The sequence below is a fragment of the Neoarius graeffei genome, chromosome 18 (assembly GCF_027579695.1).
Source record: "Neoarius graeffei isolate fNeoGra1 chromosome 18, fNeoGra1.pri, whole genome shotgun sequence".
Taxonomy (NCBI): domain Eukaryota; kingdom Metazoa; phylum Chordata; class Actinopteri; order Siluriformes; family Ariidae; genus Neoarius; species Neoarius graeffei.
This window is the reverse complement of record NC_083586.1, coordinates 30,357,560-30,385,285: the sequence shown is the minus strand read 5'-3', so window position 1 is coordinate 30,385,285 and position 27,726 is coordinate 30,357,560. Positions and strand designations below refer to the sequence as shown.

The following is a 27,726-nucleotide window of genomic DNA, read 5'->3' as shown; positions in this document are numbered from 1 at the left end:
GCCTGCAACACATTCCAAAAATCATTGCAGTCTGTTTTTCTTTACGCTCGACACAGCATCACTTTTTGGAATCGGGGTCGTAATTTCAAATCCGTTGTGGTGTTTAGAGGCAAAATTACAAAAACTTTCACTATCCAAATACTTAACAGCTTGACTGTACATGAGATCACAGAAGCCTATGAATGGTTTGACAGGGGAGGGACAGTAGAACACCCCTCCCACCCAGAGAGCATGGCCAATTTTGTTCTCTTGGTTCTTGTTCTCGGCCACAGACAGCTGTGGTATCCCTGGGAATTCATTCATGTTCGTTCCCAATAGTCTGTATCAGGCTTGTAGTACTCAAGTCCGACTGGTGACTCGACTTGGACTTGAGCACTGATGACTCGGACTCGTGCATTAACTGCATTCGGACTCGTAAATTGGAGACAAGGACTCTGATTTTTTTTGTTTATTTTTTTTGTAACCTGCCATAATAATTTGGCATAGGATATTTATATCTACGTTTAATTTTTGTACTAATTTCGTGCAAGTGTGTCACACCTGTGCGCCTTGGCGCATGCATCAGAGAGACTCTCGGGCGCGCTCTGGACAGTGCACACGCCAGGAGGACTTTCGCACGTGCGCCATAAACAACTCGCGCCCGCACAGAATTTAAGGTGCAATCAGCGCGCTGATGTGAAAACACACTTGCTTTGTGAAGTATTGAGTTGCGTTCCTGACACGTTACCGAGCCCTATTTCCTTGCTTGGTTTCCTGATCCCTGATTTCCTGTTTCTTGATTCTGCTGAGTCTATGAGAGCCTGTTTGTGCCTCGCTCGACCTATCGCCTGTTTTACGATTTCGCCTACCGTTCTGGATTGTTTACCCTCTTCACTCGTATTAATAAACACACCTTCTGTACTTTACATCCGTCTCCCAACCGTCTCTGACAGAATACTTCACACTCCCTGATAAAGAGAAGCACATTTATCTGTTCATATGCTGTGTTCAGGAACAAACTAATGTTAATGGTGCTAAAACAGCCACCGACAAATGGTGCGGTTGGAGTCTTCAGGGGCTTCAAAGTTTGGGAGAATAGCAGGGTACAAATAATTTACAGCAGGGTGCAAAATGGTAAAATGTCTGCCAGCGGCAGACATAATGCACGCAAAGCGTGCAGGGATATATATATATATATAATGTATGTAGAGAGAGAGAGAGAGAGATAAAAAACAGACACTGAGAAATGGTCCTATAAACAACTTTACCAATATAAAAGATTACCAGGACTACAAAAATGCAGAAAAATAGGCTTTACTTATCCAAATGCACCTGTTGGTTCAAAAGTTAAAGTGCAGAGAACCTCACAGCACAACATGAAGTTACCTTAAAATATAATATAAACGCCTCAGCTTTCATGTAAGAAAAAAAAAAAACTATTAATACTAGTACTGTGTGCAGGCAGTCTCTCCTGAAGACTAAATTAAACAATAATTATAAACTAATAAAATAAATGGCTCAGGCTTCATAGAAGAAAAAAAACAATTTGAACAGAATCTCACAGTATGATGCTGAAGCTGCCTAAACAATGGAAAATAAAATACCATTTTGGCAAAAACGTTGGCATCCATTAATTTCTTGTATTAAGTAAAAAATGTTGCCAGATACTGCTGACGTTTTACAGCCCAAAATATGTTCAAAACCCGCCAAAATGCACTTAAAAATGCCCAAATTGGGCGGGAAACCGCGCAATCTGGCAACACAGGCGGCAGTAATGGCTGCACTCGTGTCGAGGATGTAAACACAGTTGACGCGGCAACGGACATGCATGACATAGTGGATGTAATTTACATTCACAACTTTTTTTGCTTTTTTTGTCAGAAATATTTAATATTAAATTTTGTGACTCGATTGACAATAGCCGGCGGCATAAGTCATAGCCGGCGATTTGCTGCCGGTGACCGGCTACTTTTGAGACCGCTGAGTCTTGTTCGTGGATTCGACTCAGTTTTTTTTTTTTTTTTTTTTTTTTTTTAATGACTTGGATTTGACTTGAACTCTAGGTTTAGTGATTCAACTACAACACTGGTCTATATTAATGCGCTTAACTAGCTAATCAACTCACTACATGTTATTACTAGAGATGGATCAGTACCAGCTTTTTCAAGACCTGGTAGTTTTCCTGTATTTGTTGATACAAGAACTGATACCTGTCTGTGACGACCCCTGCCCCTTTGTCAGCCTGCCTTGTTTACCTACTTTTGGGCAGGGAATCTTATGCCTTGGTTATTTACTAGTAGTCTCTTTTTCTCTCTCTCTCTCTCGCTCTCTCTCTGTGTTACCCCTTTTCCACCAAATCAGTTCCAGGGCTGGTTCGGGGCTGGTGCTGGTTCACAACTCGTTCAACTTGCGAGCCAGCTGAGAACCAGTTTGCTTTTCCATAGCTCGCGGTGCTAAGGGAAGCCACGTCAGTTACGTTGCTACGTTTGCATAAACCATGGCGTGAATATCGAAGCAAAAACAACACGGAAGAAGCAGCAGCAACAACAACAATAATAATAATAATGGATGACTTTGCGTTTGTACAGCTGCGGCTTCTCGTCGCTTAAAAATGGCGATCTTTCGCGGTCTTATTGTTGTTAGTCTTAACAACTCCGCCGGACGTAAGCGGTTCTTTCCTCTGGCCCAGCAGAGAGTTGGTGCTAGCCTGGAACCGGTTTTTCTGGCCCCAGAGCCAGTTCTTTGTCAGTGGAAACAGAAAACCCGGTTCCAAACTAAGCACTGGCCCCGAACCAGCCCTGGAACTGCTTTGGTGGAAAAGGGGCGTGTGTGTGTCTGGGAGTGCCCCCCCCCCCCGGTCCATTCCAGATTTAATCCCTCTCTTTAGTCTGTGAATTGGCTTTACCTGTTTGGCTGGCTATGCACGTCTCAAAGATGGCATCTCCTCGCCTTGCTTGTGTGCTGGCTCCTCCCTGATGGTTTTTTTTTTTTTTTTTTTTTTTGGGGTCAAGAAGGCTGTGGCCTTCTGGAAATGTTTTGTTGTGCTGTTTCTTTGGTTAAATTTTGTTTATAAATTCCTTTTATTTAACGCTGCAAAACGGTGCATCTCCTGTCTTCGTCATGGCCTTATGAGCCAAGTTGTGACATACCAAGATGACACTTATCGGAGACATTATGAAACATTGCATTGAGACTCCTAATTTAGAACATCATGCTAGTTTATTTTAAACATGGTGCATTGTCTTGTTCCATTAATAGGGATGCAGTAGAGAAGAGTGGATTTTGTTCCGTTTTGGAAAATCGCTTCCGTACAGCTATAAGTAAAATACGTTTTATTATTCTCATTTGTGTCAAGAACAAGATACTGGGTAAGAGCTGTTGATTTCATTCAGCTAGCACAGTTTGTAGACATCTTTTCTCATCTGTCTGGTGTTTTCTGCTAGCAATGTTTAAGCTCGTCGAGTTCATTTTGACTGATGCTTTCATCCAGAGCAACTGGCAATCGAGCCACGATGCTGCTGAGCCGTTGAGGGTCTCGCTCAGGGACTGAAGAGTGGTAACTTGGCAGTAGCCCAAAGCCTTCAACACTAAAGCATGATCTCGGTCTTTTATCAGCCACCTGGTATAAAGTGATTCCTCTTGGTATTTTCGCAGCGCGTGGTTTGCGGTCTGCTTTGCTTTGAAGTCGAGTTTCATTTTATTCGTCATATGTAGGTTAATGCAGGGTCGACTGTACAATGAAATGTGCTGGATGAGAAAACGAGGCCACTTGGCAATGAGATCACTTGTATAAAATAAAGGGAAGCGAGATATAAAAGATGATTATACTGTAAATAGAATTGTAATGCTTGTGTATATGTATGTATAAGGGCTGTTTCACAATCAGGGTATACTTTTTGGGTCCACAATAGTCTAAAACTCAAACCTCAGATTTTTGTGTTTCACTGCTGCCAAAAATGACCTTTTGAGATGGAAATGAACTGCACAGAATTTGAGCTACAGGTCATATACTGGGTATTTTACTTGTGAGAAGACAGGATATAAATCTGTGGTTGGTAGAAGAGAGCAACTGGACTTGCTTGAAGATTCTTGAAAACGTTTCACCTCTCATCCAAAAGGCTTCCTCAGTTCTGTCTGACTAATAGGGAGTATCCAGTATTTATCCTCTCATGGATCATCATAGAATCCGAATCAGGATTCTGATGGCTGCATTGTAGGTGGCTGATAAAAGATGTCTCGTGCCGCTTTTCCACTACCAACGTGGCTGAGTCGGGCTGAGCCGTGCCGTGCTGAGTCGAGCTGAGTGGGGCTGTTGGAGTTGCATTTCGACTACAACCGTGCTGAACCGTGCTGGCTGGAAGTGGGTGGACACATTGGGTGGAGTTAGCGAAAGTGGGTGAACGTCACGTGACGTCGTTAGGCGGCGCAAACAGTGACAGTGATCTTTTAAGCGGTAGTCTCACGACCCGGATAGTAAACAATAAACATGGAGTCGTTAGTGTTGCTGGTCTTGGTGCTGTGGCTTTTCACCGACAACGCCAACAGATACTGGCAAGAGCGTATAGATGAGGCAAGGCGCATAAGGCTTCAGAAATTCTCGTAATTCGTAATTCTTCTTCTTCCGGGTTTACGGTGTTTACAGATCCCAGCGTGCTCGCGGGGCGTGTGTGGGCATGTGAGGACACTCCTCCTCACCAATCAGTGCACAGGGGAGTGTCTGCTCACGCCCCTAGCCTCACTCGGCTTGGTTTGGCTCGCTTCAGCCCTACGCCAAAACCGTGCGAGTTTTGGGTGCTAAGCAGGGCTGAAGCGAGCTGAGTCGTGCTGCTCTAAGGTAGTCGAAACGCGAGCCGTGTCGGGCTGAAGTGAGCTGAAAAAGGGTAGTGGAAAAGGGCCATTAGACACCCACCTCTGTTCAGTGATGGTCGTTCCAGGTTGACAAAAATGAACGATCCTCTCTGGCTAAGATGTCTGCCAGTTTTCTGGAAGTCCTCTCATACTCCCGCACCAGTCGACGGGATCTCATCCCAAAGTGCGTAGAAACATGTCTGTGAAGATTCTCAGTCGTCCGGGTACATGGTAATCTGTGGTTGGTAGAAGAGAGCAACTGGACTTGCAACTTGGATGAGAGGTGAAACGTTTTCGAGAATCTTCAAGCAAGTCCAGTTGCTCTCTTCTACCAACCACAGATTACTATGTACCTGGACGACTGAGAATCTTCACAGACAGGCTATAAAGCATTTCTAAAACTGACCCACTTTCTTATAGTCCACAAGAGAAAAGTATCCAATGTGAAAAACTGTTGAAATGGTTGGTGTTTTTTTTTTTTTTTTAGTACAAATTTTCAAGTGCTGTGCAGCGATGTTTGTACACGGTGGTAACTGTACTAACAACTGAGGTGCTGAAGATCCTTGTGGCTTTCCGGAGAGGATACTTTTTGACGGACTCCCATTTCAACCACACGTGAAGCTCTGCTGCAAGTGTCTCTCATATCTGTTTCAAATCCTGTGGTTTTTTTTTTTTAAACTGTGCAACAAGAGTGTACTCTGCTTCAAGAGACGAATATTTTCTTTATTTATATTTCATGGCGAGTGTTTTTCCATAGAGTACATTTTTGACAGACAAAGGATATCATCGGAGGCACTTGGTTTATAAACCTGTGTAACTTCCGCTTAAGTGTCTTTCTCTTGTGAATGGAAGTACTGTATACGTCCCAAAGTAGAAGCTAATTAGTGCTAAAAAAAATGCGATTCTGAATTTAACCAGTAAAATGTAAGTGTAATCATTTTAAAGGAGAATTAAATGAAATGACCACAAGGTCAAAACCGAGCCGGAATTTGACTCTTCCAGACATTTATAAGAACTTTATAAGATGCATTACTGCTGTAGGTGTGTCCCTGTAAAATAAAGTATAAGAAACTCCAGCATGTATACACTGGCCCTAGTTGCAAGAGTTAGTTGGTGTTGTTCAAAAAGATGACCATGATTGTGAAACAGCCCTTATATAAAAATGAAGAGGATTACGTGAAAGTGATGCGTGTATACAGCAGTATTGCGCATTGGACAGTCGTGATTCAACGGCAGCAAACATGGTAGTGCGTTTTTATTCTGTGCGATTTTGTAGGTAATCGGTGCAATAAATCTCTGAAATAGGCAGAAGACCAATGTACTAAACAGAATGTTTCAATATCTGGATTGAGAATTCTGATGGTCCAGTGTTTAACAACTGTCCTTAAGTCTGGTGCAGCAATGCTCCTGAATCTTTTGCTAGATGGTAACTGACTGGTTCTTGATGCTGCATGCCTTCTGTTGGCACCTCTAGTGGAATACATCCTGAATGGCTGGGAGTCTATTGTCTGTCTGTCATGTGCTGTGCTGCTTCCGCCTCTGCCTGCAGTGATTTGCAGCCGTGGGCGGAACAGTTCTCGTACCAGACAGGGATGCAGATGGGTCAGCAAGCTCTTGATGGTACACCTGTAGAAGCTTGAGGATGCTGGCATTCATGCCAAACTTCCTCAGTCTCCTCAGGAAATGGAGGTGCTGACAAGCTTTCTTGACCATGGTCTGTGTATAGTGACCAGAAGCAGTCCTTGGTGGTGTGCACATTGAAGAACTTGAAGCTGTTGGCCCTTCCAGGGTCAGCATCACCAATGCAAATGGGGAAGTGTCCACTCCTCTGCTGTCCACAATCATTTCTAAATTTTTTTGACCTTGAGAGAGGTTGTTGTCCTGGTACCAACTAGTCAGTGACTTCAGCTCTGCTCTGTATGCCCTCTCGTCGTTGTCCATGATGATCCCAGGATGGTTGTATCGTCCGTGAACTTATTTGAACTGTGCTTGGCATTACAGTCATGTGTGAGCAGAGTGTACAGGAAGGGGCTGAGCACAATGCCCTATGGTGTGCCAATATTTCGGATCAGCTGGGAAGGGGTGTGGCTGCCGATTTTCGCCACTTGGGGACTGCCCATCAAATGGACACAGCTCTCCGGTCCACGATCAGTGAGCTTAGAGACGAGTTTTTTGGCAGTGATGGTATTGGATGCTGAGCTGTAGTCAATGAAGAGCATTCTTACATGCGTATTCCCTTTGCCGAGGTGGATAAGCTCAGTCTGTATCGGAGGCGATGGTATCATCCGTGGCCCTGTTTGGTCTGTATGCATACTGAACAGGGTCCGTGGTGACAGGGAGGGAGGAGCAGATGTGGGTTTTGACAAGTCGCTTGAAGAACTTCATGATGATGGTCAGTACAACAGGTCGGTAGTCGTTAAAACAGGAAGCCATTGGTTTCCTGGGAAAAGGAACAATGATGGATGCTATGAACAGGCTGGGGACCGTGGACTGACCCAGTGAGAGGTTGAAGATGTTGGTCACCTCTGCCAGTTGATCAGCATGCACTCCAAGCGCAATCTGGGATGCCATCTGGCCCTGGAGCTTTTCAGGGGTTGACCCTCCTTGAAGGACTGTCTCGTGTCACTAGCCTTGTCAATTAGAATTCCGACCAATCAAAAATATGCACTGGGCAGTGGGTAAACCAATAAATGTATGATTTTGTCCTTAGCTTATGCACTGACTTAAACTGCTGTGATTTTGGAACCTTAAACCATTAACCCAATCATCTGATGCCAAGTTGTAATGCTGACCACTAACCATCTTTTTTTTTTTTTCTTTTTTTTTTACCCCCCCCAAAAAAAAAAAAGTGTGGCCTGAAAGAAACCAGTGGAGAGCTGAAGGTTTTTACCACTCAGAACGTGAGTCCTGGAGCAGGTGAGTACATCTCCGTTTAGTTTGCTGTTCATCAGTGTAGGTAGAACACAAGTGTTATTGATAGCATGTACATATGTGCAAAGTAATTAAGGATCAGAGTTATATGAGAGCTTTGAGATTACCAATTAAATTTTTTTTCTTTTATGTAAGCGTTTTGCTGACACTTTTGAAACATGTACATTGATACCCTGTGTCCTGTATCATAGAAATGTCCTCAAGCATCATAATACATGTCGATTTACCCACCCCTATCGAAATGTACGACCCCAAATCAAAAGTTGAGACAGTATGGAAAATGCAAATTAAAAAAAGAAAGAAGTGATTTTCTAAATTTACTTGGACTTGTATTTCATTGCAGACAGTATAAACGTAAGGTATTTCATGTCATCAGGTCGACTTCATTTAATTTGTTAATGTACTAGTGCATCTCAAACAATTAGAATATTGTGAAAAAGTTCAATATTTTCCATCAGTTATTTAAGAGTGAAATTTTTATATATTCTAGACTCATTACACACAATGTTTCAAGCATTTTTCTATTTTAATTTTGATAATTATGGCTGACAGAGCAAAATATGAGAATTTTAATTTGAAGTTTGAGTAAAACAGTATAAATACCATGTATCTGTCAGTCTAGTTCAGTACACACAACCACAATCATGGTGAAGACTGCTGATTTGACAGTCGTCCAGAAGACGATCATCGACACCTTCCACAAAGAGGGTAAGCCACAGAAGGTCATTGCTGAAAAGGCTGGCTGGAAAAGGTGCACAAGCAACAGAGATGAGCGCAGCCTTGAGGATTGCCAAAGTCGATTCAAGAACTTTGGAGAGCTTCACAAGGAGTGGACTGAGGCTGGGGTCAGTGCATCAAGAGCCACCACGTACAGGAAAGGGAAAGGAGCTACAACTGTCGCATTCTTAATATCCAGCCCCTCCTGAACCAGAGACAATGTCAGATGTGTCTTACCTGGACTAAGGAGAGAAAGAACTGGGCTGTTGCTCAGTGGTCCAAAGTCCTCTTTTCAGGTGAAAGTAAATTTTGCATTTCATTTGGAAATCAAGCTCCTAGAGCCTAGTGGAAGAGTGTAGAGGCACAGAATTCAAGGTGTTTGAGGTCCAGTGTGAAGTTTCCGCAGTCTGTGATTTGGGGTGCCATGTCATCTGCTGGTGTTGGTCCACTGTGTTTTATTGAGTCCAAAGTCAACACAGCCGTCTACCAAGAGGTTTTAGAGCACTTCGTGCTCCCATCTGCTGACAAGCTTCATGCAGATGCTGATTTCCTTTTCCAGCAGGACTTAACACCTGCCCACAGTGCCAAAACCACACTGGTTTGCTGACCATATTACTGTGCTTTGATTGGCCAGCCAACTCGCCTGACCTGAACCCCAGAGAGAATCTTTAGGCTATTGTTGAGGAAAATGAGAAACACCTGACCCAAAAATACAGACGAGCTGAAGGTCGCGATCAAAGCAACCTGGGCTTCAGTAACACCTCAGCAGTGCTACAGGCTGATCGCCTCCATGCCACACCGCATTGATGCAGTGATTCATGGTAAAGGAGCTCCATCAAAGTATTGAGGGTATAAATGAACACACTTTTCAGAAGTTGGACATTTCTGCGTTTTGTAAATTCTTTTTTTTTTACTGATTTTAGGAAGTATTTTAATAATTTTGAGGTACTGGATTTCTGATTTTCATGAGCTATAAGTCACAATCAAAATTAAAACAAAAAAAGACCTTAATTTTTTACTTTAAATGGAATGAATATAAAATATATGAAAGTTTACCTTTTTGAATTTAATTACCAAAAAAAAATTTTTTTCATCATATTCTACTTGTTTGATGTGCACCTAGTACATCATTCCTACATTTCAAACATGCAAACACATTCCAAAAAAATTGGGAAAGGAGTAATTTGCAGCTAGTAATGAGGTGAATCAATTAAATAATGATGCGATTTGAAACCGGTGACGTCAACAGGTGATTTGTAAATGTGATCTGGAAAGACCTAGTCTTTGAGGAGCAAAGATGGGCCAAGGATCTCGGTCATCAAATGCATGAGAATTATTAAAACGTTTAAAATAATGTTCCTTATCCCAGGGATAAACTGGGGATAAAACTAGCTCATGTTTAAAGTCTATAGTTTTTCCGTAAAGCTGCTTTGCAACAGTGTCTGTTTAAAGTGCTCTATAAATCAACTTGACTAGACAAAATAACACCTGAAACGGTTTACTTGGTGTCTTCAGTCCCTAAACATCTTTTAAGTGTTGTGAGAAGGAATGGTGAGACTACAGTGCTTTTATTGTCTCAACTTTTTTGAAATGTTGTAAGAATCAAAATTGAAACGTTTGTTTTGGAAAAAAAAAAAATCATGACGTAAAACACCAAATGTGCTGTTTGTATCGTTTTGAGTACAGTACAGGTCAAAGATTATTTACAAATCATTTTCAGTTTTCATTTCAATTTCAACTTACCGTCCCAACTTCTGATTTGGGGTTTTACTGTTAAAGAATTGATAATCATTTATACAATGTTTTAACATCAGTTTATTATATGATGTCGATGCTGCTGAAAATGGTCAGAAACTGAATTTTCAGCTGAAAGAGAAAAGGCTGAAAATTTTGACGGAAGAAAAACCAATAGTCTAATAATGCAGCGTTACATCTAACTTTCTAATTAATGTGAATAAGATTTAATAATTAGAAAGTTATTGTTTGCTTATTGTGCTCATGCCCATCACCATAGAAACTGAAGTCCACATACTGTGTGTGTATATGGGTTTTCAGGGCTCGACATTAACTTTTAAACCCACTTGCCCCCTATTTTGAGAGTACTGAGGTTTAATTTTTTTATTTATTTATTTTAGGAAAACCATAGAATAGTTGTGAATTGCAACATATAAAATGATCACACATTCAGCTGAAGTTTGGTTATTGGTCAAGTTTATTCTTAAGTTTGGTTATTGGTTTCTTTTTACTTGTAACGGACAATAACAATTTTAACCAAAATAGTTTTTCCTGCCTTAGTCAATTTATTTCCATTTCACATGCATGCAGCTGTTGTAAAGTTCAGTGTGTTTGTGTAGAACTCTCTGACTGTAGGTTCATTACTTACTTAATGTAGAAATCGTAAAATAGACATCCATAACAGTTTGTATGAAGAAAATGGGGTGCCAAGACTTTTGAACAGTACTGTGTTCTAGAATATTTATACATCTTTTTTTTTTTTTTTGGTTATCATCCACCTCCTAGGTTTAATAAAACCCGTGCTGCGTCATGAGAGGATAATATTTGACTTTAAAATGATTGTTTAGCGCAGGGGTGGGCAATTATTTTTTCCATGGGGCCACATGAAAAACAGAAAATTTAGTGGAGGGCCGGACCAAAAGGCTGAACTAAATTCTGTATAATATTAATTGTATTTCTTTATATAAAGCAGTAAATAACATTGTTTTTACAAGCTGCTAAGACTGGTAAGAGTATGGAAAAAACGAGGTTGCCTTACAAACAATGTCATTTATTCAATCAAATTTCCCAAAACAATAGTTAACAAAATGTGAATGTTTGTACCATTTTTTTTTCAGTCACATTCACCCCAAAACACAATAAAGACATCACAATATTGTCTTTCTACTCCAAATATCAAACAAGATACATCATATTATAATAATGATGCCCACATTTGTAGTCTAATCACCTCATTTGGTAATGCCGACTCAAATTGTAGTCTTTGAACACGGCGATCTGCTCTCCGCAAACTAAACACACGGCTTCATCTCTGACTTCAGTAAATAAATACTTAGCAGTCCATGTTTTGTTGAAAGCTCTGCATTTGGCATCTACCTTTCTTCTTTTTGCGGACATTTTGGGGACTAAAGTCTTCTTGTGATCTGCTCGCAACAACTTCGATTCGGTGTAGGTATCAGATCTACAGATCGGCTCCGGCACCTGCTAGTGACGTCACTATGTGATTGGCTGGACTGTTTGAAGGATGACGTACAAGTTTGTGGTTGGTCTGGACAAATTACAGAAGTAGTTATCGCGGGATTAGGTTTCGTGGGATTTCATGTCATGCTCATGTCGTGCACATTGCGTTTTTGTTGAACACAACTTCAAAATAAAAGCAATGCACATTCAGTCCATGCATGAGGTAAAATTAGAAAATACGTTTATTTTGTAATTTCTGATTAACCTTACGCCGGCCGGTCAGAATGAACCAAAGGGCCGGATGCGGCCCGCGGGCCGTAAAATGCCCAGGTCTGGTTTAGCGGGTAGCTTGTGGGTGTTTAATACATACCTGGCAACCTGTAACTGAATCAGTGCAGCCGGTCAGTCATGACGCAGCACAGGTTTATTTATTTTTTTAATATTAAACTTAGAGGTGGATGATTATAGCAAAAAAAGATGTATAAATATTTTGCACAGGACTGTGTTCCTCTAATAACAGAAACAAAGCTCCAGCTCTCTCTGCTCTTAATCTGTTCTGTTCTTTCAGGATTTATCACGCGTGTCGCTCCTTGTTGGCTTTGTTTTTTTGTTTTGTTTTGTTTTTATGCCCAAGTTGTTTGAAACCAATCTGGGTTTTGTGTGTCGAATAAGGAAGTGGCTTCACCTGTAAGAAAATCGAACACTTCCATGAAGGAGCTAACTCGAATGCGAACAGAGAGAAAAATAAAGCGCGATTCTTTAGCAAACTCTTCCATCCTCACTTCCGACTTTCTGTTTTTGTAAAATACGTTTTAAATACAACCGTGAATTTCTCTGGAGTTTTCAGGCTGAGCTCCTCTCCTCGTATTCTTTAGCCACTCGTTGTTCTTGAAGCATTTGTTTCTATTTGTTAACATTTTTCTTGATAGCGGGGAGACGGTAATGCCTTTTATCTATTTCTCTGTTTGAACAAGCAAAAACAGCGCAAAAATTAACCATGTTGAAGACTGATTAAGCTGCCTGCATGAAAGGCGGAGTCTGTCTGACCCCAGCTGTAATTATCATGTGATGCGTGACATCATGCGCAAGGGGTCTATAAACAGTACGCGTACCATACTACAACAGCGGGGGTATAGAAAATAACTTGCAAAGCGGTAAATGAAACCGAGAATAAGAAAACGGCCAAGACATAATGGCGGATACGGAGCGAGGGACGCTTTTAGGAACTGAAATAAAAGATCAAAAAGCCTAATTTTTATGGTGCTAGTTGTAATATGTGCTCATTCCAGCTTGCCTGGTTGGGCATGTCGGGGACATATCCCACTTGCTCGAATGCATGTTTCACTTGCCCCGGGCAATCGGGCAGTCCTTAATGTCGAGCCCTGGTTTTACAGGAACCACTAGGCACCTTGGAGAAAAAAGTGCCACTTGTCTGTTTTAGTTCATGCACACTTTAACTGGTGTAACATCTTTTCTGCTAGGGTAGAAAGAAAGTGTCTGTCTAAACTCAAAGATGAGCAGGTGCGGACGACACCACCCCAGCATTTTGATTTTTATTGTAAAAAGTGGCTTGTGGAACAACACTGCATGCGATACACACTTATGTTTGTTCATGTTGTAATACCATGTAGTTGATTTTAAGACCAGTGTGTATAATTGTCTCCAGCAGAGGGCAGACGTCCAGGATATCTTGTGAACCGAAAGCCCAGAACTCTGTTTAACTTCAGAATATTGACATTTTGTTGCCTTGCCCCCAGACGTTATCTCGTACAGACATGGTGTTTATCTCTCAGACCTTCATATTAATGTTGGGTACTAATCTATTGCTTTCTCTGTCAGGTGCTGTGGTGTCTCTTGTGAGTGTCCATCCTTCTGTTACCGGCGTGAAGCAGATAATGCCTAAAGCACTCGGTGCCCCTGGCATTAATGTGCTTTCGCATGTGGTAAGACAATCTAAGGGTCATAACTATCCAGGGTAACTGGAGTGACTAGACTGCTCATCTTGTTTTGACCATCAGTGTGTCTGACTGACTGTGATAGGACTTTCCATTCCCCAATAAGACTAATCTCGTCTGCGCCAGAGCTCCTTTCCCTTCTCACAGGTTCTTCCTGTTCCCTGATTAGAGCCAGGGCTTCCTCTGGTGCCTCGTCTCTCCGCCAATGAGGTTTCCCTGTCCTTCCTTCGAACACGTATGGAGCACACTAGCGATAAAATCCTCCATTAACATTAAGTGAGGGTGACCTGTGAGACTTCCACCTAAGCTGATCACAGAAGTTTGGAGTCAGCAGGATTAGAGCGCAAATCATCGCCATCATCCAATTACAGACGCAAGCTCTCAGCCAGAGCTGGGTGGGAGATGGACGCTGGGATGTCGTTGGCCATCGCTTTCTCACTTGTGTATGAGAGGCCAAATATTTGAAATTTTCTGAAGCTAGCAACATCAACATTCAAATTTGTTTATTTGAGCAGCCTTTTTTCCCTTAATAGGGTCAAAAGATTTAACTACAAGCTTTACTGCTGAAAGATGAGTTTTCTCTTTGTTAACGTCATGTGGGGAAAACTCGTTGCTAAATTTAAAGTGCATATTCTGGACCAAGTTCTTTATATATAATTTTGCACAAGGCCATCTGTCTACAGCAGAAAAAAATAAAATAACAAAACGCGTCTGGAAAAATCCCAAGGGAGTCTGGAGCCAGATTCGTGACGTCACTTGCGGAAGCGCCAGCAGGCTGCGCGAGCTTTGCACGGTTTCAGTGCACACCCTGTGTAGACCAAGCGCTCCCATTTCTCGCTCATTGTCCGGTCTTTTGGAAAACGATGAGTACTAATGAGCACACGACGTCACGAAAATCAACGTTTCCCGGGAAATCCAAATCTCATCTCATCTCATTATCTCTAGCCGCTTTATCCTTCTACAGGGTCGCAGGCAAGCTGGAGCCTATCCCAGCTGACTATGGGCGAAAGGCGGGGTACACCCTGGACAAGTCGCCAGGTCATCACAGGGCTGACACATAGACACAGACAACCATTCACACTCACATTCACACCTACGGTCAATTTAGAGTCACCAGTTAACCTAACCTGCATGTCTTTGGACTGTGGGGGAAACCGGAGCACCCAGAGGAAACCCACGCGGACACGGGGAGAACATGCAAACTCCGCACAGAAAGGCCCTCGCCGACCCCGGGGCTCGAACCCAGGACCTTCTTGCTGTGAGGCGACAGCGCTAACCACTACACCACCGTGCCGCCCGGAAATCCAAATGCCAAGTTTTTTCAGAGGTGGACCAATTCGCCTCAAATGGCTTGATTTCAACTGAATTTTTCTGGTATTGCGCAAGATAAAAAAAAAAAAATTCCACAAAACGCAAAATGTGACAGATATTTGACCAAAGTTTAATATAAAATAGGAGAATTACATTGATCTTGCTCCTGAATTCACCTGTGAGATGCACTTTAAAGCCGCAAAAGGCCAACAAAGCCAAAAAATCTCTCCTCCCCCTCCCCCCAAATTGGGTTTTTCTGCCTATAACTTGCTTTGAAGCATCATCAATATTGTAGAAATGTTTTTTTTTTTTTTTTTTTTTCCTATTTAATTTTGCCCTGTCATCTTCCTGAAGAGAGCTTGTTGTGTAAGGAGCCAGTTTCACAAACAGGGTGGTGTTTAAAAAAAAAAAAAGCCTCTGCAAAAAGATATATCTAAAACTTTGCTGGGCAGGTCAGAAATCGTGGCTTGATGACGCATACTTGCTATAACCTCTCCCTTAACACACTGACCGTCTTAAAAACTAGGGTTTTGTAGGCATTTGAGTGTCTCACTCAATTACAAGTTATTACATATATACTACAGCCAAAATGTTGCGAGTGAGCTATACCTTTGTCGGTTGACCATTGGCTGAGTTGGCTAGTACAGTTGAGCGGCGTGTCGGTCCTCCCTGGGTTGAGTCCAAACTCGGGCACTTGGCTGTTTGACCTGCCCCGTTCTTGCATTTTAGTTCCCGACAGCTTTTATCCATTTTGGAGACTAACAGGCCTCATAAAGTGCTTGGTTTACACAAAATGTCTCTCAACACCTTTATGCTACTCCCAAAACAAGAATTCTATAAACGGATGAATAAATAAGTGTTAAACTTTTATGGGAGAGTGCAAAGGATGGTGTCTACCATCCTGATCTCAGCTGACAATACAAACAAATAAAACTTTCTGGTAAAGGGATTAGTGTATTGTTCCATGTTATTTACTAATAGCCGAACGTTATTTTTCTTAGTAATACATATTGCTAACATGCATACTTGGGAGAGAAATTGGCCATTCTGTTGCAGGCTGAGAGGAATGAGATTGATTGACCTACTCAAGAAAATCAATGTCCTCTAGCTCTGAATCGGATTGGACTTTCGGCTCATTCAGTCAAATGCCGCTTCATAGTCCAGATAGATGATAACTCAGAACAGAAAGCGAAGGCAACCCAAGAGCTTCAAAGAAAAGAAATGGGGAATGGTTTTAAATGGTCGAGTCAGTCAGTTTATTTGAAGATGCTTTCACTTACTGAAGGCAGAATCAAAAAATCAAATCAAAGTCCTTTCCACGCCACATGGCGCATAGGGTGGTGCTGATCTCCACTTCCATAGCCCTCGGGCTCTCACCTATTACATAGCTAGGGTTACAGTGGGGGGGCTAGTCCTCTGGTAACCACGAGAGTTTGACTCCCTACTCGCATCTGTATTGCAACATGTCTTGCCAGACGGCAGCAGGTACCATTTTTATGATGGTCTTTGGTATGACCCAACCGTGAGTAGAACTCGCGATCTCCCGATCGAGAGGCAGACACGCTAACCACTAGGCCAACTCGCGGTTACTGAAGGCAGAAAGACCCACAAACAAGCAGCACCTGAAGGCAGCTGCAGTAAAGGCCTGGCTAAGCATCTCAAACCTAGGAAACTTGGTATTTGGTGGTGATCATAGGTTCCAGACTTCAGGCGGTCACTGACTGCGAAGGATTTGCTTCCAAGTATTAAAAATAATCATTGTATTTATAGTTGTTAGTCTGTCCGGTTATTTTTGAGCAAGTGAAAATGGAGTGGGGGGTGAGGCTTTAATTGCTTATTGGTTAATGTGATTAATGAAATCTCCTTAGTTAAAGCCGGATGTCTCCACTTCAATCACAGCTTGATTGCTTCATTGTGGTGGTATACAGAGATAAAAATATTCGGAAAGCAACAGTTTCCATTACTTATGGACTCGACTGTACGTACAGTGGGGCAAAAAAGTATTTAGTCAGTCACCAATTGTGCAAGTTCTCCCACTTAAAAAGATGAGAGGCCTGTAATTTTCATCATAGGTACACTTCAACTATGAGAGACAAAATGAGAAAAAAAAAATCCAGAAAATCACATTTGTCTGATTTTTAAAGAATTTATTTGCAAATTATGGTGGAAAATAAGTATTTGGTCAATAACAAAAGTTCATCTCAATACTTTGTTATATACCCTTTGTTGGGAATGACAGAGGTCAAACGTTTTCTGTAAGTCTTCACAAGGTTTTCACACACTGTTGCTGGTATTTTGGCCCATTCCTCCAGGCAGATCTCCTCTAGAGCAGTGATGTTTTGGGGCTGTCGCTGGGCAACACGGACTTTCAACTCCCTCCAAAGATTTTCTATGGGGTTGAGATCTGGAGACTGGCTAGGCCACTCCAGGACCTAGAAATGCTTCTTACGAAGCCACTCCTTCGTTGCCCGGGTGGTGTGTTTGGGATCATTGTCATACTGAAAGACCCAGCCACGTTTCATCTTCAATGCCCTTGCTGATGGAAGGAGGTTTTCACTCAAAATCTCACGATACATGGCCCCATTCATTCTTTCCTTTACACGGATCAGTCGTCCTGGTCCCTTTGCAGAAAAACAGCCCCAAAGCATGATGTTTCCTAGCCTGGGCCCGCCCATCCTAAGCGTGACGCAACACGAGGGCCTGTTGCGAGCTTAGTCTGGCCAGGCAAGCTATCTACAGCTCTTCCAAGCTCCCGAAAAATCGGGAACCAATCAACTTTGAGCATCTCCAACGGCCCTGGGTAGAGGTGTGTTCAAGGCACTGACGTAGTAGAACTGCGACCGGAAGCCATAGATTGTTTACAGAATCTGTCGGAAGCGCTTCATTCACGCTTCCGCATCTATTACGCATAGATGCTGTATTGAAAGCATTCAACGGGAAGTTCTCATTGAAAACAGAGCAAAGAGCAGCCCTGGAGGTGTTTATTGAAAGGAAGGACGTTTTCGCCTTGCTCCCGACCGGCTTCGGTAAGAGTTTAATCTACCAGTTAGCCCCGTCGCGTCGCATACGTCAGAGGAAAGAGTGATGTGATTGGTTTAAGCTTCGTCACAGCCTTTTCTGGCTTCAACCAGTAGCAAACTGAGGCATTTCAGGGAGGCGGGTCAACCACGGGCTCTGGGAAACGGTTGGGCTTAATATCTTGGCCAGACCAATAGCTCGTAGAGCTTTGAAGTCGTGTTAGCCAGGCTAGATGCTTCCACCCCCATGCTTCACAGTAGGTATGGTGTTCTTTGGATGCAACTCAGCATTCTTTCTCCTCCAAACACAAGTTGAGTTTTTACCAAAAAGTTCTATTTTGGTTTCATCTGACCATATGACATTCTCCCAATCCTCTTCTGGATCATCCAAATGCTCTCTAGCAAACTTCAGACGGGCCTGGACATATACTGGCTTAAGCAGGGGGACACGTCTGGCACTGCAGGATTTGAGTCCCTGGCGGCGTAGTGTGTTACTGATGGTAGCCTTTGTTACTTTGGTCCCAGCTCTCTGCAGGTCATTCACTAGGTCCCCCCCGTGTGGTTCTGGGATTTTTGCTCACCGTTCTTGTGATCATTTTGACCCCACGGGGTGAGATCTTGCGTGGAGCCCCAGATCGAGGGAGATTATCAGTGGCCTTGTACGTCTTCCATTTTCTAATAATTGCTCCCGCAGTTGATTTCTTCACACCAAGCTGCTTACCTATTGCAGATTCAGTCTTCCCAGCCTGGTGCAGGTCTACAATTTTGTTTCTGGTGTCCTTTGACAGCTCTTTGGTCTTGGCCATAGTGGAGTTTGGAGTGTGACTGTTTGAGGTTGTGGACAGGTGTCTTTTTATACTGATAACGAGTTCAAACAGGTGCCATTAATACAGGTAACGAGTGGAGGACAGAGGAGCCTCTTAAAGAAGTTGTTACAGGTCTGTGAGAGCCAGAAATCTTGCTTGTTTGTAGGTGACTAAATACTTATTTTACCGAGGAATTTACCAATTAATTCATTAAAAATCCTACAATGTGATTTCCTGGATTCTTTCCCCCCATTCTGTCTCTCATAGTTGAGGTATACCTATGATGAAAATTACAGGCCTCTCATCTTTTTAAGTGGGAGAACTTGTACAATTTGTGGCTGACTAAATACTTTTTTGCCCCACTGTAGTAGGAAATATCAGAATTTCACCATTTGATGGTTTTCCCAGGCCACCATGCGAACACGATGGGGTTCTCTTATTGACTTGGTGGATCTGTAAGGTTTTCCAACCTTCAGAGACTACGTTCTGGTTAAAATTGTGTAAACCACTTGTAGTTAAGTGTTAACCTCTAATGGCAAGTATGAATATTCCACCTGTTGAGTCATGGTAACTTTATTGCGAATTAATTGCATAAGCTGTGTCTGTAGGTGATTGGCACTCCTCAGAGGCCCACAGCTCCTGCTGGTGCTGCTCTGTTAAGCAGTCCCAGAACTCCCAGTGCTCAGTTCCTCACGCCACAGACACAAGTGCGAGAGTCTTCACCCTGGTCTAGTGGGTAAGTCATGCACTCTGTGCCACCTCTCTGAATCTCAGCAGTTAAATGCCACTCACCTGCAGGTTGGTTATACACCTTCGTTGGAAAATTTTAAGTTACTGAGCGCTATATTTGATTGAAACCCTACATCCGTTGCACAAATGTTTACAAATTGCTGAGTTGGCTTGTGAATTAGCATGAGTAGATCTTCCATACTGCCACTGCAAAACTGAATTATTTGACTTGTAACTTTTAAACTCGCACAACCTGTATGCACTTGGTCCAAAAACGAGATCAGGGTCTGTAATTCACTGTTGGAGTTGTTGTGCAGTTTGTCAAAATGACCTTTCTTGGTATTGCGTTTCAGTTTCTCCTGTCTCAGTACCTTATTTATTTCTCTTCCCTTCTGCAAAAATAACTGCAAATCCATGTTTGTATCCCGTGTGGGTGTGTCGTACGCAACAACTCTTCTCATTTTGAATAGAGGACAGACTGCAGTGACTCGTTACCGCATCTTGTGGTAAAGAGTGGTATTACGAGATGGACGATGCGTCTCGTCTTGGGGCTAGCTGGCTATCATGCTAACTTTAGGCTATGTCTATCACAATACACCGATGTCTGTCTGTCTGTCTTTGACATGACATGTTTTAAACTTCTTACAAATTCTTACACTTGGCACCTTTAAAGACTCGTAGGGCGACCCTGCTCGTGAAAAAAACTAACACGGGTGCTAAAAGCAGGATAACACTTCACCTCAGCAGGGGCTAGACACGTGCTGCTTTTCATTTCGCAATCTAGACCAGTGCATTTCAACTTGCATACCTAATAACTGAAGTTGCAGAAAGCAGACTGATGGCTCTAATTCAAGGTACCATCACAAGGGTTAAAGATCAGAATGAATGTATCCATATCAGAGATTATCGCGTCATCTTTACGCCTTTTGTTTTTTTTCTACTACAGACGCAGCAGTAGAAGAGGGGACAAGAATGGGAAAGGCTTGAGACACTTCTCCATGAAGGTGTGCGAGAAAGTTCAGAAGAAAGGAGTAACCTCCTATAATGAGGTCGCAGACGAGCTGGTGACGGAGCTGAGTTCTGGAGACAACATCTCTCCCAATGAATCTGTAAGTTCTTACCAGTAACATGTTGGAAATTTAACTTTTTTTATTCACTGTGGCTGGCGGATTTCAAAATCTACCAGCCACTCAAAACAAAACAAAAAAATTTATATGCATTAGTGTGATTTGGGTAAATAGGCTATTTTATTTCACAAGTTAAATGTTTAAAGATGATGTGCAGAACCTTTATTTTTAAATAAATTTGAGTGGATAGTATCTCCATCCTTAACTCTTGTATGCTGCATAAATGGGAATAAAAAAATATATTTTTGAGAGTTAAAATCGACCGCAAAGTTGGCATTCGAGCTGAGCCAGCTGCCCTGAGCGCGTGACGTCACAGCGGGAACCGGTTTTAAGGCCGAGGCCTTTGACCGCTATAGACCAAAGTCATATAAATAAAAATTTATGGTGAAAGTAAGAAACACCGTTACCGACTTGCTCAACTAAGACTGATTTGACTTCACTGGTTGTGGGTTGACTCTCATTAAAACAGTATAGGTGCTATAACTTATGCAACATACATGTACATAGATGCATTTTCACTGATAAAACGTAAAAGGCTAATTAAATAATCAGATGAACTGAGACAATCACATTCTGAAACAAATTAAATAATCTTATACCGCTAACTTAAACACACAATACAAGTTACATGGATTAATCTAAATGCAGGTAAACAACGAGTGGTGGTGTTTTGTATCCAAATGAGAGTCGGAGCTTTACCCGTCTGTGTTCTCGCTTCTTGAAGGCCGATCTTGTGGCTGATTGTTTTTTGAAACAATCTGACTTTCAGTTGTTCGTTCAGTTCTCTGTTCATTCGCTTCTTCCACGTAAGGGCGAGATATTGCTGTTGAGGCAAGCATATCCAGCGGAGAAATCAGACGGCTGGTTCACTCATTCCCCATTTTCTCCATACTGAGTACTCCGCCATTACTGCTCGGCTCAGGCAATTACTAAAACCCAGGATGGAACAGGACATCACCAGTTTTAGCAGCAACTGCAGGGAGGTCACTGCCCGAGCGATAATATGTCACATCCCGTTCTGTCCCGGGTTTTAGCAACAACCCTCGGCTCACACTCCAGGAGAACTGGTGCAACTGAACTTACTTTCCTTTTTAAAAAAAATAAAATAAATACTTTCCTTTTCTTGTAGTTTTCTTTTCCTTTAATTGTTGGTACTGCACTCTCTTTCAATGCAGGCTTATAGCCAACGCTCCTCAACAGATCAGAGGTCTCGTATGAGTCTTCAGTAAAATGTGCAGAGCAGAGGAGAGACCACTTCGTAAATCCACTTTTTGTGTTGCTGCACCTGCCAGCAACACATCTACGTGGCATGGCGATAAATTAGCTCAAAATGGAGGATCGGAGTTGCAGTCAGCTCTGTGTTTTAGTATAGCGGAAATGGCGAGGTGACCGACAGACCGCTACCTATATGAATCACTTCAATCATAAAAATTACTGTATTAGATTTATTGTTAACGCTTAAAACTATTCCTGTGCCATTCTTGAGGTCTCAAGGCATTTATAAACAAAAAGCGAGGCCGTGATTCTGTGCATCTCCTTTAAACTCAAGGAAAATACGGTGCTCTCATATGTGGGCACACAACTGTGAACTGATGGAAGTTAGATTTGATGAGTTGGACAGATTAAAAAAAAAAAAAAAACACTAACCACTCCCATCCCCATTGTTTGGCTTTTCTCCACTTCTCACTTAAAAAAAAAATCAGTCTTCCTGTCTTTGGCCTTTGCCTCCTGAGAGGTTTTCTGTGTAGACGTTTTAACCCCGATGATGTAGCATTTATTAGTTTGCTGCAACGCTAGCCTAGGCTGCTTGAGCTGAGGTAATTCTCTTGAACTTTCAGTCAGTCGTGAGCGGTCTGTGTTCAAGTTAGCGTTCTAGGCTGAAGTTTGCACTACTCATTGTTCTATGCTGAAGTTGCCACATTGAATCAGACACTTTAACAAGGACACAATCTCCTCGTTAAAGTGTCCGAGTGGAAGATGCAGACTCGTGATTCAGTCTGCGTTGTGGAATGTTAATCACATTTTTCCTTTGTATATGTTTATTTACCCACCACTGTGGCTGGTAGGCTGAGCAAATTACCCGGCCACTCCACAAAATCACCCACACTTGGTGGGGAGCAGGTGCTAATATTCAACACTGCATGTGCTTCTGTTTGGTGAGGCAGGGGTTTATTATATCCCTGCTCCAAAGGAGGGGGTATACTGGGGTGTGTAGGATTTTTTTTTTTCTTTGTTTATATTTTAAAAAAAAAATTGTCCATCCTTCTGAAACACCACTTGGTACCAAACTTCAGCTTGGGGTTCTATACCGTGTACACCAGGGGTTTTCAAAGTGCGGGAGAGTCAGCCCCCCCTCAGAGAGCAAATAAACAACAGCGCCCCCCCCCCTTTACAATTTTTGTTGTTATACTTAATGTTCCATTCGTATTTAAAAAAATGGTTGTTGTACACATTTTTCTTTTACGCATTTTAAATATCTGTGCTTTTTAAAACATCTTTTTTACACATTTTAAACATCTGTGCTTTTTAACCTCTCTTACACATTTTAAACATTTATGCTTTTTAAAACCCTTTTTTTTTTTTAAACACATTTTAAACATCTGTGCTTTTTTTTACAACATCTCGTTTTACACATTTTAAACATCTCATAGCATCGTTAGTTAGCACCTCTTGGCAGACAACACACTGTGGCAGTGGAGCATCTTCAGATCCAGTCCATCTCATCTCATTATCTCTAGCCGCTTTATCCTTCTACAGGGTCGCAGGCAAGCTGGAGCCTATCCCAGCTGACTACGGGCGAAAGGCGGGGTACACCCTGGACAAGTCGCCAGGTCATCACAGGGCTGACACATAGACACAGACAACCATTCACACTCACATTCACACCTACGGTCAATTTAGAGTCACCAGTTAACCTAACCTGCATGTCTTTGGACTGTGGGGGAAACCGGAGCACCCGGAGGAAACCCACGTGGACACGGGGAGAACATGCAAACTCCGCACAGAAAGGCCCTCGCCGGCCCCGGGGCTCGAACCCAGACCTTCTTGCTGTGAGGCGACAGCGTTAACCACTACACCACTGTGCCGCCCAGATCCAGTCCATGAAAATCCAAACTTTAAATAATCGTGCTCATACTTCCTTCTTTTTTTGCTTGGCCCAGACTCTGTCTCCTCACTCACTGGAGCTTTAGGTACTAAAAATCGATCCATTTTGTCTCTGGCAAAGGCTAGCTGAAGTTCGCTAAATGTCCGCAATAGTAACTTATTCTGGTTTATTTTTCCTCACGTTGCGCCCCCCCCGAAGAACTCTGGCGCCCCCTAGGGGAGGCGCGCCCCACACTTTGAAAAGCCCTGGTGTACACCATTTTCAGGCCTGTCGCACATCAACTTCCTGTTTACCGACTGAATATATTTACGAAACCTATAGGGTGGATTTTGACGCCATTTTCATAATGCCAGTTTACCAGGATGCTGTGTTTCAGGGTTAATTATTTGTTGAAGTCAACATTCATAATAAGTGTCCGATTCCTTCAATTGCTTGCGTTCTGATATAAGCGAGACCTGGGGGGGGGGATACAGAAGTGAGCAGTAGCTCACAGTCGATCATGTGTGGGTTTTTATTTATTTAAACATTTCTCGGTGTTCATTAAGTCCATACATTGAATTGTTGGTTTAGGAAGCGCAGAGGAGGATGAAAGTAATTCATATATTTAGTTCAACTTTGTCATATGTACTCGAGACAGCGTGTCACACAATACAATGAAATTCTTATTCTGAGATTTCCTCCAGCAATGTTACCTAAACACGATTAAAGACATTTTTAAAAAAAAGTGATTAAATAAAGTAATTAAAATAAAGAAATTAGAGATCAAGTAATTAAAAGCAAAGACATAGTGTTTAAAAAAAAAAAGTGTCAGTGCAAATAAATAGGTAGTTCAGTGCAAACTCTACAGGATTTGGGGGAGAGGCAGTGGCTGGGTTTTGTTCACGAACCTGATAGCATGGAGGGGAAAACTGTCTTTCAGCCTAGTTGTTTTGGCTGGAATGCTCCTGTAGCATCTCCCTGATGGCCGCAGCATGAACATTTCGTGTTGTGGATGGGTCGTGTCCTTGATAATGTTAAGGACCCTCCTGAGAACTCTGGTGTTTATAAATGTCCTCCAGTACAGGGAGTGCAGTTCCAGTGATGCTTACTGCTGATTTTACCACCTGCTGTCGAGCCTTGCGGTCCTGTGCTGTACTGCTCCCATACCAGACTGTGATGGAATGGGTGAGGATGCTCTACAGGTGTACTTGGACAATTGAGAAGTTGCTGAGAATAGTTAGTACTTGCCCCATTTCTTTTCATTGTTGTGCTCGATTCAGTCTTGCGGATTTCGCTTGATAAAATGAAAGAAAAAGGTGTTGCAATCAAGCCTCGACAAAGCAGAAGACATCCCGCCAAATACCTTCCAGATTTGGACTTTGCTGATGACCTAGCCTTGATCTCAGAATCCATAAAAGATGCGGAGTTATTACTACAATCGCCAGGATATGCCACTAGTCAAGTAGGCCTCTATTGTAATGAGGGAAAAACAAAATTTATCTACGTCTTCCTTACCATGTGATCTTAAATCCCTAAATGCCATGAACATCAAAAAAGTAGATGATTTCAAATACCTGGGATCCCATATTGCATTCAAGATCAGAAAAGCCCTAGCGTGGGAAACCTGTAATAAGCTAGAAAAAAATCTGGCAGTCAATTTTAATCAAGTCTATTAAGGTCCAGACATCTAGAACTTTAGTAGAGCCAGTTCTTCTGTACGGGTCAGAAACCTGGACCCTAACTACCAAGCTTGAGAGTAGTCTTGACGGATGCTATACAAATCTGTTAAGAAGGGCACAGAACATCAGCTGGAGGGACCATGCCACTCTTGGCCAAATCTACGGAGGATTGCCCCGAGTATCCCAGAAACTTAAGCAAAAGTGTCTACAGTTTGCTGGCCATTGCCATTGTGCTACAGGCGAAGTAATTTCCTTTCTCCTTCTATGGCGCCCTTCTGGCAAAATTGTATCCAGAAAGTTAACATACCCAGACACCATTGCCAGAGACTCGGGCATTGATATTGAAGACCTGGGTTCAGTGATGCAGGACTGCTGTGTCTGGAGAGAGTTAGTCATGGGAATCTCGTCCACCCCCATGGTGGAAGAATAATGAGAATAATGCTCGTCATGCCAGCCTTCTCAGGAAGTACAGACACTGTCAGGCTTTCCCCATCAGGTCTGTGATGATGTGGGTTCAAGTGAGCTCCTCCGTGATGTTGATGCCTAGGAATTTACACACTCTTCCTCCGTGTGTCAATGATCTCTTTCTAAATATTCAGTGACCATTATAGTCACCCTTCTTTTCAGAAACTGCCATGAGCCTTCCATCCATGGAGTCCGTTAGTCTTTTGGTTTGTTGACGAACAACTTTTTGTGCAGCAGCAACCATGGCCTCCCAAACGCTGTTCAGAGTGGTGTATTGTCTTCCCTCACTGTAAATCTCACGTTTAAGAAGGGCCCATGAGTTCTCAATAGGGTTTAAGTCAGGTGAAGAAGGGGGCCATGTCATTACTCCATCTTTTAAGGCCTTTGCTGGCTCGCCAAGCAGTGGATGCGTGTGATGGTGCATTATCCTGTATAAAAATCATGGCTTTCTTGAATGATGCAGACTTTTTTTCCTGTACGCTCTTCAAGCAATGGTATCTTCTAGAAACTGGCAGTAGGTCTGGGAATTGATTTTAAGGTCCATCTTCAACCCGAAATGGTCCAACTAGCTCATCCTTAATAATAGCAGCCCATACCAGTACCCCTCCTCCGCCTTGCTGGCGTCTGAGTCGACGTGGTGCTGTGTCCATTAGTTATCCGTCCCTAAAGCCTTTTGGAAAATCTGTCTGCAGATATTTCTTGGCCCAGTCTTGACAATTCAACTTCTGAGGCTTGTTTGGTGGTCATGTTTCAGCCTTTACCTTGGCGATGTTTCTGAGCACCAAACACCTTGTCCATCTGGACACTCCTCCAGGTAGGTTGCAGTTCTGGAACATGGTGGCACTGGAGGATAATGGGTTCCTGATAGCCTCATGCTTAATCCTTCTCAAGTCTTTTGCAGTTAATTTGCATCTTTTCTTCCCTGTTGCAACAAAACATTTGATTGTTCTGTGCTCACGTTTCAATAGTTTGGCTAGATCAAGTGCTGCATCCCTCCGATAGGCATTTTACAATTGTTAAGTTTATTTCTATAGCACTTTTAACAGTAGACATTGTCGCAAAGTAGCTTTACAGAATTTGAATGAAATGGTGCGTAAATGACGTCATGTTGTGGCGGTGCATTGTGGGATTGCGGAGGAGTGGGGTGGTGAATGGTGCAACACAACTTCAGAAATGGATGTGTTTTTAATGATCATAAGACAACAATCTTCACCGATGCAAAGGAGTCCACGACAGTTTATGAGCTGAAACGCATCGTTGAGGACATGAAGAGACCACCTGAGGACCAGAGACTTTACAAGGATGATCAGCTGCTAGATGGCGGGAAAACACTGGGAGATCGTGGCTTCACTAATCAGACAGCCAGACCTCAGGCTCCTGCTACAGTCGGACTCGCCTTCCGAATTAGTGATGCCGCCTTTGAGCAGCTCCAAGTGGATCCGTTCTCAAATCCTTCTGAGCTTCCTGATGTGATGAAACCTCAGGATTCAGGCAGCACGGCCAACGAGCAGTCGGTGCATTAAAAAAAAAAATGATCACAATGCAGTCGGAGGAGGAGAAATCTGCTGCTCCGTTACAAGGAGCTTTCACCTGGACTGAGCACTCGGAAGGGGTTAGGGGTTTCAGAAACCAAAACAGGACACAGCTGCCTCCCCTTCCCCCGTCCTACACAAACATAATCATTTAGCTTATTACATTTCCTTATCAAGTCTGAACTGACTCGCATTTCCACCTCACTTTGTCTGTGAGACACACATGCACACACTTTCTTTAAACCTGATCACTGCTTGTTTTTGCAGTGTAAAGACGTTTGTGGTGTTAGCATTCATTAAAACAGAAAGAAAGCAATTCTTGTGTTTTGCAGTAAGAGCTTGTGATGTTC

The 27,726-nt window shown here is 42.6% G+C and overlaps 1 protein-coding gene and 1 pseudogene across 1 annotated transcript in view; both read left to right on the top strand.

Annotated features, from left to right (window-relative positions):
* The window catches only part of tfdp1b (transcription factor Dp-1, b), a 106,206-nt gene that overhangs the window by 55,983 nt on the left and 22,497 nt on the right, over window positions 1-27,726 (top strand). Inside the window, exons 3-6 of the mRNA XM_060898665.1 lie at window positions 7,677-7,743; window positions 13,510-13,613; window positions 19,368-19,495; window positions 20,435-20,597. Coding sequence (XP_060754648.1) covers window positions 7,677-7,743; window positions 13,510-13,613; window positions 19,368-19,495; window positions 20,435-20,597 — 462 coding nt within the window. The remainder of the gene's footprint in view (window positions 1-7,676; window positions 7,744-13,509; window positions 13,614-19,367; window positions 19,496-20,434; window positions 20,598-27,726) is intronic.
* On the top strand, window positions 27,018-27,367 carry LOC132866699 (elongin-B-like; annotated as a pseudogene).